The 19,261-nt window shown below is 38.9% G+C and overlaps 2 protein-coding genes across 2 annotated transcripts; both read right to left on the minus strand.

Annotated features, from left to right (window-relative positions):
* Positions 1–2,251: 2,251 nt before the first annotated feature.
* zte38 (zebrafish testis-expressed 38) lies at positions 2,252–9,859 on the minus strand. The gene is made up of 13 exons (XM_088928225.1): positions 9,853–9,859; positions 9,701–9,756; positions 8,931–9,075; positions 8,776–8,839; positions 8,653–8,689; positions 8,538–8,558; positions 7,904–7,930; positions 7,590–7,657; positions 7,356–7,504; positions 6,185–6,408; positions 3,968–4,007; positions 2,887–2,927; positions 2,252–2,305 (listed from the first exon to the last, which is right to left on the minus strand). Exons 1-13 carry the CDS (start codon positions 9,857–9,859, stop codon positions 2,252–2,254), a joined length of 933 nt encoding a protein of 310 aa, XP_088784351.1.
* A 2,080-nt stretch (positions 9,860–11,939) lies between these two features.
* prdx1 (peroxiredoxin 1) lies at positions 11,940–19,229 on the minus strand. Its single transcript, XM_088927628.1, has 6 exons — positions 19,144–19,229; positions 16,762–16,878; positions 15,294–15,447; positions 14,800–14,922; positions 13,127–13,257; positions 11,940–12,486 (listed from the first exon to the last, which is right to left on the minus strand). Exons 2-6 carry the CDS (start codon positions 16,865–16,867, stop codon positions 12,401–12,403), a joined length of 600 nt encoding a protein of 199 aa, XP_088783754.1. The 5' UTR covers positions 16,868–16,878; positions 19,144–19,229; the 3' UTR covers positions 11,940–12,400.
* Between the last annotated feature and the right edge of the window lie 32 nt (positions 19,230–19,261).

Here is a 19,261-nt window from a genome sequence, read left to right on the forward strand (position 1 = left end):
GCTTTTTGGAAATTCCCAGCCACTGCTGCCTGCAGTCATGTGTTGAATCATCACTCAGCATACAAGGGTCACAGCACACACCTACTTCACCAGCTGACTGCACCTCTTCAAGAACAGCCTTTCTCAGGCCCTCTGTGCAGGCACTTACTGAAATATCTTTCCAATGTGAAACATTTAAACTTCTCTTTATATTAGGTACGAGTGTCAGGTTTTTGTTTCTTTTGCCTTATCAGGATTTTTGGTACTCTCTTTTGGATTACTGTCATGATATTTCATGTGCTGTTCTTTGAGCCTGGGTGAAACTGTTAATTTCTGGCACGACGGTTCTTTTTTCAAAACAGCTTTGTTGCTCTGCTTTCATTATTCTTACAGTATATATTAACCAGCCTGCTGTTAAGCATCAGTATAGGATACCCTGCTGATATTAGAACTAAGTTAAACTAATAATTTTGTCAGTGTGCTTGAACAAACATGACAGTCACTGACAAAATAGATTTCCTTAAAATATCTTTATTCCATTAGCTTTCTATGAAATTAACTTAAAATACAGGTAACTGGTATAAATTTACCCCGTAAGTTTCATTGCTAGCACATTTATAATTGGAATAGCGGAGTGTAGCTAGCGCAGCCTCTACAAACAGAAGGTAGGAAAGACAGCGAAGACTGTCATGGATGATGTGAGTCACCCCCATTGCCGTGGATTTACACTATCTCTTTGCCGCTCGCTGTAGCAGTGATAGACTCTTGCTGAGGGGATGAAATGTTTCAGTCTTAGTCTGTAAGGTATCTCTTATCTCCTGAAACACTGTTGTACTGTATTCTTTGTCAGTGATGTTTGTTTTTGTTGTGTTATTGTGTTGTATTGTGTTGTGTTTGTTTTGTTGTGTTGTACGAAAATTACCTCCATGGATAATAAAGCTTGAATTGAATTTTAGATTTGCTCTTTTCAGCTCTTTTTGATTTGTTATTGCCCTGCCTTTTCTTAAATATTAGTGGTTTATAAACACAAGAGGATATGCTGTAGGGCACAATAAATGTATTTCTAATTATGTTTTAACCATTCAAAACTTATTTTTGAAATATTTATTTCAAAACAAAATATATGGAAATGTAGTCCTCTACAGAGAAGAGTATTTTGACAAATGGTTGGCCCCAAAAGACTAAACGAAAATGACATAATCTCTACAATATATGGAGCTTTTATCACTACCAGGGAAGGAGTAAGAAATTTTTGTAGCAAATGTTGTTTTCTTTTGAGGCCAAAAAAAAAAATGTTGCATTGTTTTATTTTTTTCAGTAAGGTTGTGCTAATCATGATTGTGCATAATTCAGACTGCCAATATATATAATTATTATATTAATTTTGAAGTGTATCAAGTGACAGGATTTTAGAGAACTGTTAGTCATAACTTAGTGAGCCACTTTGCTTTCATTTGTTGGCAGTAAAATTAAAACTCTGCCTTCTGGGTTGGACTGCAGCCAGGGACTTTCCAACCTGGAAGGCCCCATTCTGTAAGAGTTAGGAAATTCCCTTTTAAAAACAGTACAATCAAGAGTCCATAATCAGATAAAAAATCAGTTATTCTAACCTTCTCTAACTGAAATTTTAAAAAGTTAAGAAATTTACCAGAAGTATTAGGTAGGTTTTTATTTTCATATTTCTTTCTCATTTAAGATCAGATCATAACAAACCTTTCATGTTTTTGACTGTAATCTTGGACCTTCAAAAAACAAGCAATAGTAAATTCTGGAAGTAAGAAAACAAAATGCACTTCATTTACAAAATATCCAATTCTTTATTTAAAGTAAACAAGAACTAAATAACAACAATCATGAACAGGATATTTTTTAGACATACAGTACACATTTCAAACCATGTTTATCTTCCACTATATTAAGAAGTTATGTGTATACAACAGCTGAGTTTACATATTCTATGGCACAAAAACCTTAGTGTTACAACTCAATATTAATAAAATAAACTCACTTTTTGAATATGTAATTCAGATCATCGTCTATTCTCGTGTAGTTGTTGGTCATTTGTTGTGATTATTTTAGCCTGGTTTAAGTAAAAGTATCTGGAAAGTGAGTTATAAAATACAGCATCATATCCATTGACTGACTTCAGTGAATACTAAAACATAGCTTTGTAGGAAAAACAAATACAATCTTTAAATTCCTAAACTGACAAATGTTCATGCCTTTGTCGTCTAATTAATGACCTCCTGCTGAACAAATGTAAAAGCTCCTTCTACTCTTCTCTTTTCCTCAGCTTCTTCTTGGTCATCGCAGTTGTTGTTTTCTTCTATGTAAAAATTGTGATGGATACAGCATTTCAGATAAGTTAATCTCTTGAAGACAACATATTGACCTATGTCATAATATCAAGATATCAAATATGTCACATACCTAGTCATAAAATCCATCAAACCCTCTTTGTTCTCTTTAATAGTTACATCTGTCAAACTGAAAAGCAACTTACATTTGTGTTACTAATGAATGATTTACTAATTCCTGTCATTCTATATGGAATGTATTCAGAAAACCTTTAGACAATGTTCTCTAGATAAATTAATAACACAGTACACATAATAAAACACAATATTTATACCACATACTGTATAAAGTAACTTTTAAAAATCGGTTTAATTCACTACCATTTTCTTTAAGACAGAAAAATATGAGTTTTAAAAACTAACTATTTATTGGTTAGTGAAAGTGAAAAGTTTTTAAATTCAATTTCTTGCTGTTTTACTAAACAGTTTGAAACTTTTCATTTTCTTGATCAATTGTGTTAAAGCACATCTTCTTAGTCCTTTAATCTGTCTTGTATAGGATTTCACAGAACACCACACTGTCTTGCCTACAGTTTAAAACATACCGTACCTTTCTTACAGTCTTGCGTGGTTGTTTGAAGTCTGCAGAGTCTGTAAAATTGCAGGATTAGTCAGACTTGTAACATGTGAGTTCCGTGTGTTTTGATAAATGTATTGCATGATACTGCTGGGTATATAGTACATTACTAACAAACTGTAATTAAGTTGCACAGGGAAAAAATGTGGCTGCTCATTTTCTAAAAATAAATGTTAATGTGAAAACACCAAAACAGGTACCAAAACAATAGTTGTAATAACATAAGGTATGATTTTGTTCACCTGGACTTGTCACATGTATCTTCACTCAAGTCAGTGATCTAATTAATAATAATACTTCCATATGCTTATATAGTGCTTTTCTGGACACTCCACTCAAAGCACTTTACAGGTAATGGGGACTCCCCTCCACCACCACCAATGTGTAGCCCCACCTGGATGATGAGAAAGCAGCCATAGTGCACCAGAACGCTCACCACACATCAGCTATTAGTGGGGAGCAGAACAGAGTGATGAAGCCAATTCATAGATGGGGATTACTAGGAGGCCATGACTGGCAAGGGCAAACTGGAAATTTGGCCATGACACCAGGGTTACACCCCTACTCTTTTCTAGAAACACCCTGGGATTTTTAATAACCACAGAGTCAGGACCTCGATTTTACGTTTCATCCGAAGCATGGCGCCTTTTTTTACAGTATAGTGTCTCCTTTACTATACTGGGGCATTAAGACCAACACAGACAACAGGGTGAGTGCCCCCTTCTGGCTCACTAACACCTCTTCCAGCAGCAACCTTAGTTTTTCCCAGGAGGTCTCCCATCCAGGTACTGACCAGGCTCACACCCATGCTGAGCTTCGATGGGCTGTCAGTGGTGAGCTATGCAGTGATCTATGCCACTGATTAATCTACTAAATTTTCTCTATTCACCTCCACACTATCTGTTCAAAATAAATGCATTATAATGATAACCACCTATAATATCACTTTAAATTTTATAGAACTAAATAATCTGTGATATTGCCTAGTAAATGAGGGATCACTGCATATAATCTAAGACAGAACAGCCATGAATGCAGAATTACAGAAGCCTACCATCCTCTGTTGATTGTTCTTCTCTACACAAAGCAGTGTCCTACAATATTGAAAAAAATACATACTGTAGTTAAGACTTTCAAGAATACATTTGAGCTAATGTCCTAATAAATAAAACATTTTCATTTAAGCATTTACATATAGAAAAAAACTGATTACATTGAGTAAGTGGTGTAATTACATTGAGTAAGTTAAGTGGTGTTGTTTTGAAAACAGTATTCTAAAATTTACCTGAATGTCCCACTGTTTTTACAAAGTAAGCTACAGTAATTATGAACACTATTCATCATCAATGCAGGGTGACAAAAAGGGAAAGGAAAAAGAAAAAACAAAAATGCTGGCTAACAAACATATTTTGGTCTGTTTTTTTTTTTAAACACATCATATAGAGGCTAGGTAAAGGTTTAGTCCATGCTGAAAAGAGAAGAAAAGAAACACAAGGTTTCGACGGTAGAGCCTTCTTTGGATGAACGTTGTTTCTTTTCTTCTCTTTTCAGCATGGAATAAACCTTTACTTGTTCCTTTGCAGCCTACGTATGCTGATACAGCTACCTACACATAGAGTGTATAGTACTCTGTATATACAGTGGTGTGAAAAAGTGTTTGCCCCCTTCCTGATTTCTTATTTTTTTGCATGTTTGTCACACTGAAATGTTTCAGATCATCAAACAAATTGAAATATTAGACAAAGATAACACAAGTAAACACAAAATGCAGTTTTTAAATGAAGGTTTTTATTATTAAGGGGAAAAAAAATCCAAACCTACATGGCCCTGTGTGAAAAAGTGATTGCCCCCCCTGTTAAAACATAAATCAACTGTGGTTTATCACATCTTTGGAAAGCTGAGTTCAATTTCTCTAGTCACACCCAGGCCTGATTACTGCCACACCTGTTCTCAATCAAGAAATCACTTAAATAGGACCTGCCTGACAAAGTGTAGTAGACCAAAAGATCCTCAAAAGCTAGACATCATGCTGCGATCCAAACCAATTCAGGAACAAATGAGAAACAGAGTAATTGAGATTTATCAGTCTGGAAAAGGTTATAAAGCCATTTTTAAAGCTTTGGGACTCCAGCGAACCACAGTGAGAGCCATTATCCACAAATGGCGAAAACATGGAACAGTGGTGAACATTCCCAGGAGTGGCCGGACGACCAAAATTACCCCAAGAGCACAGCGATAACTCATCCAAGAGGTCACAAAAAACCCCACAACAACATCCAAAGAACTGCAGGCTTCACTTGCCTCAGTTAAGGTCAGTGTTCATGACTCCACCATAAGAAAGAGACTGGGCAAAAATGGCCTGCATGGCAGAGTTCCAAGACGAAAACCACTGCTGAGCAAATAGAACATAAAGGCTCGTCTCAGTTTTGCCAGAAAACATCTTGATGATCCCCAAGACTTTTGGGAAAATACTCTGTGGACTGACGAGACAAAAGTTGAACTTTTTGGAAGGTGTGTGTCCCATTACATCTGGCGTAAAAGTAACACAGCATTTCAGAAAAGGAACATCATAGCAACAGTAAAATATGGTGGTGGTAGTGTGATGGTCTGGGGCTGTTTTGCTGCTTCAGGACCTGGAAGACTTGCTGTGGTAAATGGAACCATGAATTCTGCTATCTACCAAAAAATCCTGAAGGAGAATGTCCGGCCATCTGTTCGTGACCTCAAGCTGAAGCGGACTTGGGTTCTGCAGCAGGACAATGATCCAAAACACACCAGCAAGATCACCTCTGAATGGCTTAAGAAAAACAAAATGAAGACTTTGGAGTGGCCTAGTCAAAGTCCTGACCTGAATCCGATTGAGATGTTGTGGCATGACCTTAAAAAAGCGGTTAAGGCTCGAAAACCCTCCAATGTGGCTGAATTACAACAATTCTGTAAAGATGAGTGGGCCAAAATTCCTCCACAGCGCTTGATTGCAGTTGTTGCTGCTAACGGTGGCCCAACCAGTTATTAGGTTTAGGGGGCAATCACTTTTTCACACAGGGCCATGTAGGTTTGGATTTTTTTTCCCCCTTAATAATAAAAACCTTCATTTAAAAACTGCATTTTGTGTTTACTTGTGTTATCTTATATTTCAATTTGTTTGATGATCTGAAACATTTCAGTGTGACAAAAATGCAAAAAAATAAGAAATCAGGAAGGGGGCAAACACTTTTTCACACCACTGTAACTATGTAGCGGCTAATGCCTTTCTTTTTTTTCTGATTACCTGTTCTGCTTGCCTTCTTTTCTCTGAAACTTGAATGGATTCCTCAAGGATATTCTCTCTCTGAATCTGGGCTACTTTTCCGTGCTCTGCAGCGACCCGCACCTTCAGCACATGAAATGGGGTCTGCAGTTCTCCCATTTTGAGATTGACAAATCTCCCCTCAAACCACAGACTGTCACACTCCCCTTCTTTGAAGCCAGGGGGCTGATAGTCTGCAGGAGTCACTGGTGTAGGGAACAGAACACACATAGTAAACTGCCAGAAGTTTGTCTTGACAGATAAAAACAACAGTGTTCAAACCATTGAGGTGCAGTCACCAATCTCTCCTCTCAAAGAAAAGTGATGTGAGGGACTTCCAAAACACAAACACAGGGAATCAATAAAGAATGAGATAATGAACTCAACTAAGACAACAAACGTTTGTATGTTAAATATTGTGATAGTGATCACTAGGCCATCAAAACATTGTTTCCTTTTCAATAACTCAAAAACTGCTGGTTTTTGCTGGAAATTGTTTATTGCTCCCATTATCTTGTTATGATCATCATTATAATCATCTATGTGTACGACACAAAACAGTTACATCACGGATCTCCAACTCTGTTCCTGGAGATGCTAAATTGAGTAAGTCTTATTGGTTAGCCTAAATCACCTATTTCTAAACATTTCAAATAACTAAGGTATTGATCAATTAAGCAAAAAAGGTGTTAGTTTAAGAAAAGCATTAAACATATCCGCTAATTATATCTAATTTACTTTGTTACACAAACTGCATGTTTAATAGTCTCTGATAAAATTGTTTCAAGTCCTATAGGTGATTTAAAGGTTACTTATTTAGCTGCAGGAGTGGGACCATCCAGCACTTGGGAGTGGATACTCCTGATCTCCATTACTGTATATGGCGCCCCCTTGTGTTTAAGTGCATTCACCTTCTCATCAGGAACAAGCTCTTCAGCCTGGTGAACTCCAAAATTTGACATCTAAGGTGAACAATACAGTACTCTATAGGATAGCATGTTTTCATTTCATGATTACAGAAATGCCTGAATAAAATAAGATCAAGTAGATCTGGTACCGAGTATACAATGAGTTATAACTGTATGAGGAATATCCCTTTACTCAGTTCCAATAAAAAGTTATATTTAGTAGTTATCAAATATATCTATATTACCATCGTCATAATAATATAGCTTCATTGTGAGGGATACATTGTCCGGGAGCATGTCCAGATTCTGCATGAGGAGAAACAGCTTGCGAATAAGGAGGACTGATGCTTTCTTTGTGTCTTCCATGGTTATCCGCATTTCAGTGTTCTTGTTGCTTAAAACAGAATATAACAATAATAATTATAAGTAAGAGCATTTCAGGTCACTATATGTGAAGATGCATATCATGCAACGATTACCTCAGTATGTCCATTTGTGGCCCTTCCGGTGTGTATTTTATCTTAAACTGGTAAGACTCAATAATACTCTGTAGAGAACATGAGGTAAATGAAAGAAATGTCTCTTTTAAACATTTATATAACACAAAGGGTACTTCATCACCCTCTTAGTTTTTATTATTTACAATATATATCATAGGTGATTTGCATAAATAAAGACCAATTATTTTCATGACAATGCCATAGCCAGATGTAAATTATGTGACATAATACAATATTCATCTCAATATAGTAGCACCTTGAAAATCAATGAAAATATTTTAAAGAGAGCTTACATTTGGGTCATCTGGATTTCTGTGTACCTGGGAATTAAATTAAAGACCATAATGTAAAATTGTCTAGATAATACATGGTGCTTAGTAAATAAAATCATATTCTGATAAATATCTATCCATTTCAGTTCTGCGGGGCTTATTTCTCAACAAAACAGGGGGAAACTGCATTTAATCTCCCAAAAAACGGCATTGTATAATCACTGCACTGCACGATCTGACGTATTACAGGAAGCGCCTGGTGGCATACAAGTACATTAGCATTGTCAGGGGTTTCTTCTGCCATCTGCTGACCAAAACGTGATCATGGCTATAAACAATTTTCTCTTCCCTCCCTTATCAGTATGTTTAGCTAACAGGCCCATAAAACTGCAACAATAAAGGTTTCCAGGCGGATTATTGATTAATAATTCCTTTATTTATTGTGCAGAAACTATGGTATATTCAATTATCATCCATTAGACTTAAAAAGGATTCCTTCATTCCAGTAACAGAATTCCTATACTATTTTTATTTGAATTAGAATATATCTCTGAGAATAGCCATAAAATAGTGGTTAATGGTGTATTTCTAATCGAATATCACAGCTGTTACCTAAGTTCCTAAACGTATCCTATTGGTTTTTATAAATACTTACTCCAATGAACAGGATTTGTAGCTGTGAGGGGAAAAAAGCAAAGTATTTAAAACATATCCTTCAAATTGCTTCTATAATAAACATATGTAAAACTCAAATTGTAAAGTGTACTTACATATCCTTTTTCTAGTGCATCAAAGCATCCCATTATCCTTTGAAAAACAACAATGCCGTTTCACCTCATTGTGTTTGTAAAAGATAAAGATCAGAATGAGCTATTCCATGAATGTGCACGTACCATTTAACGAGTTTACAAGCTCCAGTGGAGGTGCTATTCTCTCGTAAGACTTTAATGCACAAACCTAGGAAAAGAAACAAATCACCTTCTTCGAACTTCAATTTGAACTCGTTTAAAGTGACAACATACTAGGCAGATCTTAAAAAAAACCGTACCTTCCAGGTAACGCGATCTGTATGCGTGCTCGGGGAATATTCCGCGGAGGTAGGTGATAGACGATAAAGCCACAACCATCATTCTCTTGACAAACACCAGGGACTGCGTCTGACACTCGATTTCATTTGGAAACAGGCTCGTCCACTGAGAAAGAGCGGAATGTGGGATTGGATTTCCATTCAAGTATAAGTCAATAAAATGGAAAGATGCATAATTTCAGTCACTGGGTTTAAGCATGGCATTGGCACGCCAGCTTCAGTCCACACTGGGGCGGCACGATGGCGCAGTGGTTAGCATTGCTGGGGCCCTTGGTACAGTTCCAGCCCTGGGGTACTGTCTGTGTGGAGACTGCATGTTCCGCTCGTGTTCACGTGGGTTTCCTCCTGCCTTCTGAGGAAACTGGCCCTGGTGTGTGTGTGTGTGTGTGTGTGTGTGTGTGTGTGTGTGTGTGTGTGTGTGTCCTGCCCTGCGCCCAGTGCGTGTCGGGATAGGCCCCGGGTCCAAACAGCGACTCTGAACTGAAAGAAGCGGTTGGATGAATTTCTACTCGCCCTGTTCAAACACACACCGGCCGGAACATAACCTACATACATATGGCCACAAGATGGCGCAAACAAGCCCAGCGAAAACCGTTGGTAAGGTGTGAGTGACCTAAACGTTGAATACGCTTCTTTCACAAATATGGTAAACGAACAGCTAAAGATTTTTTTTTTATTCTCTCTAATACGGGGAAAAAGCCGGTCGCATTTTTTGTTGATAAGTTTGTTACCTCAGACGTATCCTGCTTCGTTGGTCTTAACTTCTGAGCCGTTGTCATATTACCGTCTGGAGATAAAAAAATCTTTTGTGTGCCACAAAATATATTTCTTTTTTAGAACCTGAATAATATTTTCTTATTTTAAGCCTTAGATTTTTACTTACGACTCATCAATACTTAACAAGACAAGGTTTTATAAGGAAGTCGTCTTGTTTGACTCACAACCAGCGCTGCTGTGGGGACTCGAGGGGCACGCGAGAGATAGGCGTCCTTCCCCCACAGGGCGCGAGTCGCTTCCTAGCGCGCTCTGCCACAGTTCATCTTTTACGTGAACCTCTAACTTTAACAATCAGCTTGCTCTAACGAAATATCAAAACGAATGTGCATAGTGTACACACCTCAATTCATTAATACATGTATTTTAGTATAGAGTAAACGTTTAGCAGAAGGATAGAGTATAATTATACATATGGGACAAGCTAAAGTTTTTTTCCATGATGAAAAGAGAATAGAGAAAACACAACGTTTCGCCTATGGAGCCTTCTTCGGGGGGGTGGCTTTTAATACATATATCAGTGACAGGGCAGACTACAAAGAAGTTCACTCTTCGTGAGTTTCAGACGTTATTCTTAGAGGCACTTAACTGAGCTGTAAAGACAGTGTCCTTATAAATAAGGATACTGATAATAAACTAGGTTTACTTTGACATACAAGAAACGATATTACATTTACTAAACGGTTTCATCCGTTTTGTACAATGACAGCGAGCGCACAGCAGTTGAAGACTATCGACGGCCAGGGTCCTCTCATACGTTCTGAGATAACGGGTTTACAGTAAGGTACTTGAAAACGGTAGTCCTCATCTTTCGCTACGTCAAGCCCTCCGCTCGCTCCAATCTTCAGTCTCGTAATGTTTCCCTACACCGTCCTCCCTTGCGCCCTCTGTTCTCCCACTTCCACGGGCAGCTCATTGCCCACCGATATTTTAACATCTTGATCCCTGAACACCCTTCACTGCTCGAAACTCAGTTGTTTAGACAGCACCTGTGACCTCTTAGCCCTCATTTACATCCGAGTATATGGCAGATCTCCATTTATTAATATGCTTGGTTTATAGTTATCATTGCTGCTTGGTATCCAAGCCACATACTGTTTTTACAATTGCATTGCTCTTCCAGTTTGTAAAAACCTCGCCTATCATTGCAAGTTGTATTAACATGACAGTAAGTTATCTTCACTCTTGTATGTACGGAGTCAAAATAAACATCACAGTCCATGCACAGTAGGCTTTTTTTTCCAAATTTAAAGTTATGCATTTTGGATGGCGATTACATATTTTTAGCTTAATTTATAATGCATGTCTTACTTTCAAGAGACTTTGATGCAGAAAGCATTAAATCACCTCACTCATGAAGGTTGAATGAGCAGAGGTGATGTGATGATAGAGAGAAAAACCCAGAAATGAACCCGTTTGCATGTTTAAGAAAACACCTTTGCACCATCCATATGTTGAAGAGTGTTGCTTGGGCAGACGTTCACAGGCCACAAAATCTGAATACGATGTTACACCCACACAGCTTTATCACCCCACCACCTAATTTAGTCAGCTCTCAGAAGTGTTGCTGAACAGATGTTTGGGAGGAGGTCAAATTGCAATCTCACACTTCTGCTCTCCTACATTTCAAGATTTGCATGCTGTCCATTGTTCTGCTCTCATCTTCTCTACCCCACTCTCTCCACCCCAGCAGCCACCTCCCTGGTTCATTCCTTGCAAGTGAGGGAGGTTTTGTCAGCCTTGACCTTACAGCATGGTTGTCATTTCCTCAGTCAGGCAAGTTAACTCTCAACACTAATGTTGTCAGTATACTGTGCCTTAATTCATGACACTTCATCCCTTCATTCATTCATTGCCCCATTATGTCACAATTAGAATTTATGAAAGGGTAGTGGTGGAACAATGCTAAGCAGCATGGCAGTGGAGAATAAATTGTGCCCACTCCTACATGTAAAACACCACAGAAATGCAAATATCGTAAATTCGTATGAACCTGCATGATGAACTGCCCTGAAGAAAGGCATTTGATTAGCAAGTACTGTAAACCTCCAAAAGTTGAAGCATCTAATGCATCATTAAGATTCTACTTCACCACTGAAAAAAGGAAACAATGGGATCTACAGGGACCACAGGCCCCTTTCTTCATTTAGCAGATCTAGGGAAAACGAAAACAAGTACTTTATGAAGCAAAAAAAGTTGTTCTACATTTACAGTTCTTCTTTAATACAAATATCCACTTCTCCTTACAGTGTAGTAGCTGGTGACCTTACAGGATGGCTCTAGCTTTTATGAAGGACTACATTCAGGCTCCATGACCCTACATCTCCAATACTGGGTTTCATACTGCAACCGTCTTGCAAAATCTAGAGCTCGGCAGCACTAAGCTAGCATCTTCACAAGACGGCAGAAGCAGGAGGTACTAAAAGACTTATTCAGTTACTCAAGGAGTCTTTCACAAACATCAAGAGTCATGTGGGCTTTTATGATGACAAGGACTCTTCAAGTAACATTTCGTCTCAATTTTAACAGTAATAAAATATATAACAAGTACAGGTCACTAGAACATCATTACACCATTTTTCGGAAATTCACAACTTTGATCCCCTACACAGTGTAGAAATGGTAAGGCCTAGAAAACAGCGCACAGACGAGTCCGTTTATTTTTGCTTGGCGAAGAAGTCTTTGCTCTTCTGGACATCGGGCTTGATGGTGTCACTTCCTGGTTTCCAGCCTGCGGGGCACACTAGAAACCAACAAATACGGTTAACACACTTTGACTTTTAACCACCTCACCCAACATGGTATCGTTACTTATTTAGGACGTGCCAAAAAAAATTCAACCACAACACCCTTTACTTTATTATTTCAACAACGTAAAACTGAGAACTCCAGATGGATTGCTCTTGGCAGCATTAAATAAGACTTTGAAGACTTATCAATCCAGAGCAGGTGAGCATGCTGAGGAATATAATGAATGTGGCTTTGAAGTAAACAGCTTTGATGCTGTAATAGATTTGTTTTTTAAAAGGGTTTGCATTGAACTTCTCAACCAGCACAAGTGCACACTTGGGGTACAGGCCGAGCTACAGATAATTGCCAAAATAAAGGAGTAACAGAGATACAAAGTATATTGAAAGCAGGTGCTTTCACACAGGTGTGGTTCTCAAGTTCATTAAACAATTAACTTCCCATCATGCTTCGGTTCATGTATAAAACTGCCAGGCAGAGCCAGTTGCCCATTACTTTGGCTACCACAGCTGGAAGAGTGACTTCTCAGGGACCTTGAGAAAATTGGCGATTGTACTAGATTCCACAGTCAATAGACTTAAATCATGAAGGTAACTCTGGGGGGGGAAAAAAAAAAAAAAAAAAAAAAGTCTTACCTTCTCCATGCTTGTCTGTGAACTGAAAGGCCTGCACCAGGCGCAGGGTCTCGTCTACTGACCGGCCTACAGGGAGGTCATTGATGGTGATTTGCCTCAGGATCCCCTTGTCATCAATGATGAATAAACCTCTGAAACAGAAGGTAGTATTAAAAAAAAAAGTGGGTAAAAAAAATAGCCAGAACAATGGGAAAAAAAGAATCTGTCCAAGGCCTTTCCAACTAATTTGTCAAAACCTTGTTAAGCACTTCACATGATAAAATGAGACAGGAAGGCTGCACTGATTCAGTGCACTGCTGAACTTGCACATATCCTGTTTAGTTTATTCAGGAAATTTGTCAACATATTACAGGGTTCACATGAGACACAGGAGACTATGTTTCCCCAACATTTCTTCCTACAGTTCTCTGAAATCAGACAAATACATCTTACAGTATAAGATGATCAACCTACACTGCAGGACAACCATTTCTGAGGTAAGAATCTGGTGTGGCTGCCAACATAACATGGATTTCTTAAAGGCAGCAGAGCCTTAGCTTGTCATGCAACAAGTCATTGGGAGTTATGTTCTTGGGCTCTGCTTTAGGTTTACCAGTGGCAATTCCAAACGGCGTACAACATTAATGTACCCATTAAGAAAGGAGGTCACCTAGATAAAAGTACACCTTTTCCACTACAAGCAGTGATGTATAGTTCATTGCAACTATAACCCTCTGAATGTTCAGTAGGGGAGGGGGACTTCAACCACTGACAAATTCCCCGTCATATGATCAAAACTGTTTGAGTTACAGTATTTTCTGAAAAGAATCGCAGAAGCTTCAAGCACTTCCCAGTATATTTAGGGTCTCCTCTGCTAAAGCTGGTCTACTTTGTTCAAATTCAAATCCTTTCCTCCTCATATTGCTTTTTCCCCCCCAACTTCAAGCATCTCCCTGTGGTGCACAGCTTTGTTACAGAGCAATGGTAAAGGGAATTGCACAGATTGTAGACAAAGTCTATCTTTTAGCTGGTCTTGATGGACCAATCGAACTTTCATCCATCCATCTTCTACCTGCTTCTTCCAATTCAGTGTCACAGGGGAGTGGAAGCCCGTTCTGGCAAGCAACGGGCACAGAACAGAGTACACCCTAGACAGGATGTCAGTTCATCACAGGGCAGACACATGTACACAATCCCTCACACACGCACAGCTAGGGCCAATTTTACCAGAAGCTAATCTGAACTGTTAAGAGAGACCAGAGCACCCAGAGAAAACTCACAAGAACACAGGGAGAACTTTCAAACTGCAGACTGCACCCCAGGTCTGCAACCCAACCCAGGGCACCAGCAGTGAGAGGCAGCAATGCTAACCACTGCACCATGGTGCAGCCCCTCAATCAAGCAACATATTAAGTGTCATAGCAAAGGGGCTTTAAAAAAAACAAAAATAAACCTTTGATGTTGGGAGACAACAGACCAAGGGATCTGAATCCGTGATCCAGTACAGCCAAACAGCCTATTGGCCAAAGTATGAATAATTTATGAGCCCAATTACTTTAGGAGTAGGAGTAGGAGTAATGTGCATGTCTTCCAGACCTGTTTATTCACCACTTCAAAGTACCAGTAACTAAAAGGGTGGATCAGCAGACCCCTGCAACAGAGGAAGAGACTACTCAAACCTCACTGTTACTCACCTGAAAGCAATGCCCTCGTCCTCCTTCAGCACCCCATAATCTTTGGAGATTGAGCGCAGCGTGTCAGCCACCAAGGGAATTTTCATGTGGCCAAGACCTCCCTGTTTTCGAGGTGTGTTGATCCTACATCGGGCAAAAAAAAAAAAGTTCAGATTGTCAGTTGCAACACAAAGAAATCTGTAACCAATAGCAGATCTACTTTCTGAAAGTTTTTCTCCAGTGATAGATTTTTCATTTTACTAATTGTCAGATACAACCATGGAAGATTTTAACACCTAATAAGAATAAAACCACTTCTGTGCCCAATGAGGTCTACTTCTTTAAAGTGGGTTTGGAAAGGGAACAAACTAATGTCTATAGATCCCTTTCTGCATGAAGATCCTGGCAACACCAATTTGTTGCATGGATCTGGAGTAGTAGGGTGTATCCCCGTTAGGCCAGCAAACGGGATATTCCAAGGAATGAGGCTCTGAAGGGAAGTGTCTGCAACGTACCAGGCCAGGTGACAGAAGTGAGAATCCACCGAGGCACCAATGACCTCGCAGTCGATCTTTTTGAACTCGTCGGCGCTGTCACTGAAGGCAATGATCTCGGTGGGGCACACAAAGGTGAAGTCCAGAGGGTAGAAGAAGAACACGACGTACTTCCCTGCAGACAGACGACAGTCAGTAAGTTTGGTCTCGGCTAGAGCAGCCAATTGGAGTACACAGCGGGCGATTCCCCCCCCACAAAAGACCCCAATCCAAAGAAAGGCACTCTAACACTGATGCAGACAATAGGTGTTTTTTTTGTGTATAAAGTTAATGCAGTTAACTTTCTACAATTATACAGGCTTTACACAGCATTTAAAATAGCAGAATGCTTTCAATATAAGAAAAAAAATCTGAAAAAACTGAAGCGCACACTATTGAAGAAGCTTAAATTAGCTCGACGTTTCCACATAGAATTTACAGTCTACCATTTTCTCCATGATTTATCCTTTAAATAAGCTTTTCTAAAACTGGAAAATATCTTTTAACTTACCTGCATTATAATAGGAGATGTTATACACCTTATTACAGGATTATTTAATTCAGGTCATAAAAGACTGTTGTGTCTGTCTGATTAGCTTAAATTTAGTAGCTTCTCCCAGTACCTTCTGCTTGAAGTGAACTAGATAACCTACACGGGTTCTCTCCAGGGCGAGTGCAGGACTGCACGGCCACAGGACTTTGAACTCTGGTCTATCCACCCCATGACCTTGTGCTGGTCAAAAATGGAAACCAATCTATAACCACTTAATGCCTTCCATTAATGTATTCTTTGCTGGAAAATAGAGGTGTGTGCTCTATGCTTTCCTCAAATAATAATAATAATAATAATAATAATAATAAATTCATGTTGCAAGTCAAATGAAAACTCATTCTCACTTACTATGAGAACTTGGAAAGTACCTATTTCTACAGCGGAGCACTGTACCAGACTGAGCCCTGGGGAGCACTTTGCTCAAACCTACCCTCAACTGGGACCTGAACCCATAACTTGCTAGGCCCAAGTCCAGAGCCCTGACCACTTACCCTCTTCAGAACAAAACACTTACAAAATGTAATAAAAGCATATAGGGAAAAACAATTATACAAATAGTCTATTGAGATTCACAACTCAAAAATATTTTATGACTTGTGCTCTCCCCATGCCGATAAAACATTCTAAAGAAAGCCCTGAAACCAGTCACTTTGAGCAACCACTTGTGAGTAGCTGAATTGGGGAATCTGGATTTCTCAGAGCTCTGAATGGAGATCTTGGTCACATGAGCAGCTCTGAACTTTAGCCAACTCTTAATGCTTTCTCCTCCCACTGCACTTTGGTCCACAAAAGTGCAAACAGCCTGTGGGAGCAGGCAGGCGATCTGGCCCGCTTCTGGTTGTCCATTTATCGCAGCATCCCTCCGTCCTCCGAGTCAGAACAGCTTAGGTCTCTTACCTCTGTAATCGGAGAGCTTGATATCCTTGAACTGGCCGTCAGGCATCACTGCTGTGGCCTGGAAGTCAGGGGCAGGCTTCCCAATACGAGCATTTCCAGCCGACATCTTGAGCTTAGCTAGAAGAAAGAAGAAGAAAACAGACTGGGGTGATCACAGAAAGATGCACCCATCCCGCAAGTCATTTGTGCCTAAAATAAAAGTGTCTACTGGTCCTATATACAACAGACGTTTGTATGCAGGTACTGTTGACTATTCTACCCACTGAAACTCGGAAAGGCTGGGTGCAATTTGGGTTGTGATAAGATATATTGCAACATTTGCTTTCTCCCAGTAATAAGACCTTGATAAGTTATGAATAAAAACAAATATCTAGCAAATCAGCAAAGTTAAGGCACATGCAAGTCACACAAATACATTCCTACTTCTCCTAGAATATTTACTAAAAAAAGATTTCAAATAATGGTCTTAAAAATATATTCAAGCATTTTAAAAGACAGCAAAACGTGCTGCCAACGACTGTCCATACATTCATCAAGGACATCTAGAGCATTTGCAGGCTGATCGAGATCTATTTTTATGACCCCAAAACAGTCTCCTACACCTGTTGGAGCTGCATGTTGGAAGAATCTTGTTGCTGGTACCCTCATTGGCCGTTACCTAGCAACAAACCCACTTTTAAAATTTCACTCTTACTAGCCAATAGACCCACACTCCGCATATTAAACAAGCCAACGTAACTAATTCAGGGCTTCTGTAAAAAGAAATATGGCCCATTTGTACTTTGACCACAAAATACCTGTTTAGTTAATGAATGTAGACAGATTCATATGTTCAGAACTGCTGGAAATTATCAACCAAATCAATAAATACACTGATTGCTATACAAGTGTTAAGCGACAATTTTCCTCCACGATTTTAGGAACACGTACAAATATTTAGTCTACAATATTCGGAGTAAGTCTATACTCCGAATCAAGTCGGAGGATTCTACGATAAAGTTTGACAAAATTCAACTAAATGATTGTATGCACAACTGAACATGACAAAAGGCTACGACTATCATTTAGCGCTTATTATGTTAAAAATAAATCCTGCTTTTGAACATACTGTATGTAAAACGATTTTGGTTAAATTTACGGGGAAAAACGCAATCAATGTTTGCCAAACAACATTACTATATTTAGATGCAAATCAGATTTTTGAGCTGTCCAAGCTTTTATGCAATTGAATAAATAATGACAGAGTTTAAAGATGCTTTTTATAACAGTTCTCCTGTATTTCATAGAGAGCTTAAAACTACGTGCCCACTTTCGCAACGTTTTGTTGGTCAAGGACACTGATATAAATCTGTTGAAAATGCAGTTTATACTGTAGCTTTAAAGCAAGCCTGCCAAAGTTCAAATATGAATGCCGAAGGCAACTTGCACAGTCAGCCTTCAGTGAAAGAATTTTCAGATTCCTCTTTTTGCAGAAATAACAAAATGAATGGTATTTTTTTAGTATATCAATGCACAGCTTAGGTTAAGAGGAAACTCAAGTTCTCTAACCCACGAAACTATAGTCGTACAGAGATTATATTTTGCAAGTTTAACCGCAAAATTAGAAACACGGGCAGAGGTGGAACCTGTCATTCCAGTTCAGTTTACCCGACCGCAAAGTCAGAACCAGGTGAGAGGCGATTAAATTTAGGCTTCCTGCAGATGTGTAAGAAAGCCACTGTAAAATATGACAGATACAGAGGCTTTGTATAGTTACTGTATAAACATCGACTCCCACTACAGAATAATGTGAAATACAAACGAATTTTAAGCTTTTCTTAAAATGTTATAGTTACCAAACAAAATGACGTAAAGAGCATTTCAAGAGGATGTAAACCGTCTTTAGCCTAACCGTTTTCACAGATTAACAGAAGCTTGTGGGACTCAGTTTAACAGAGTCTGACAATGAACTTGAGAAACGGACTCCGTGCTGGAGGAATGTTAAATTAGATATACCTGCAGGTTACAGCAACAACCAGCTTTAGAAGAGACAATACTGGTCCCCAGTTCTCACACTAGCGAGATGAATGAATTTGCAAAGCTTTGCTACAATCTGTATATAAATACACCGAAAAACGTCCTTTGAAATACAAACTACCAGCATCAGAAATTGTGCCAAACGCTTTAATGTTTGACCAAGCACCTGTAAACGGCTGTACTTCATTAGTCACACTAAAATGTTCAAATTAATTCAGCCGTAAATGAATTACGACAGAATATAAAAACCTCAGATGGTGGATGGATAGATACCAATTCTGGAAAAGTAATATTTTAACTAAATAAACTTCCATAACGCTTTAGAAAATAGATGCATTCATTAAATCCAAATAAGAGAGTACTCACTGTAATACAGTAACCTTTCACCAGCACGGACCTTTCCACAGAAGGAAGCAGTTGTAGAAAGAGCTTGTACCGACGTTCAAGTTTTTATACCCGCCTAGATATCGCGATGGTACAAGTA

The sequence above is a fragment of the Atractosteus spatula genome, chromosome 11 (assembly GCF_055471065.1).
Source record: "Atractosteus spatula isolate fAtrSpa1 chromosome 11, fAtrSpa1.hap1, whole genome shotgun sequence".
NCBI classification, from domain to species: Eukaryota; Metazoa; Chordata; class Actinopteri; order Semionotiformes; family Lepisosteidae; genus Atractosteus; species Atractosteus spatula.

Coding starts and splice junctions, on each gene's coding strand:
- zte38 (XM_088928225.1), bottom strand. Junction 7,658..7,903: donor GAAATCCAGATGACCCAAAT/GTAAGCTCTCTT, acceptor TGTTCTCTACAG/AGTATTATTGAGTCTTACCA. Junction 6,409..7,355: donor GCTATATTATTATGACGATG/GTAATATAGATA, acceptor TCCCTACACCAG/TGACTCCTGCAGACTATCAG.
- prdx1 (XM_088927628.1), bottom strand. CDS start 16,867: ATGTCGGCTGGAAATGCTCGTATTGGGAAGCCTGCCCCTGACTTCCAG. Junction 15,448..16,761: donor CAAGCTCTCCGATTACAGAG/GTAAGAGACCTA, acceptor GTCTGTCTGCAG/GGAAGTACGTCGTGTTCTTC. Junction 12,487..13,126: donor CACAGACAAGCATGGAGAAG/GTAAGACTTTTT, acceptor GTTGGTTTCTAG/TGTGCCCCGCAGGCTGGAAA.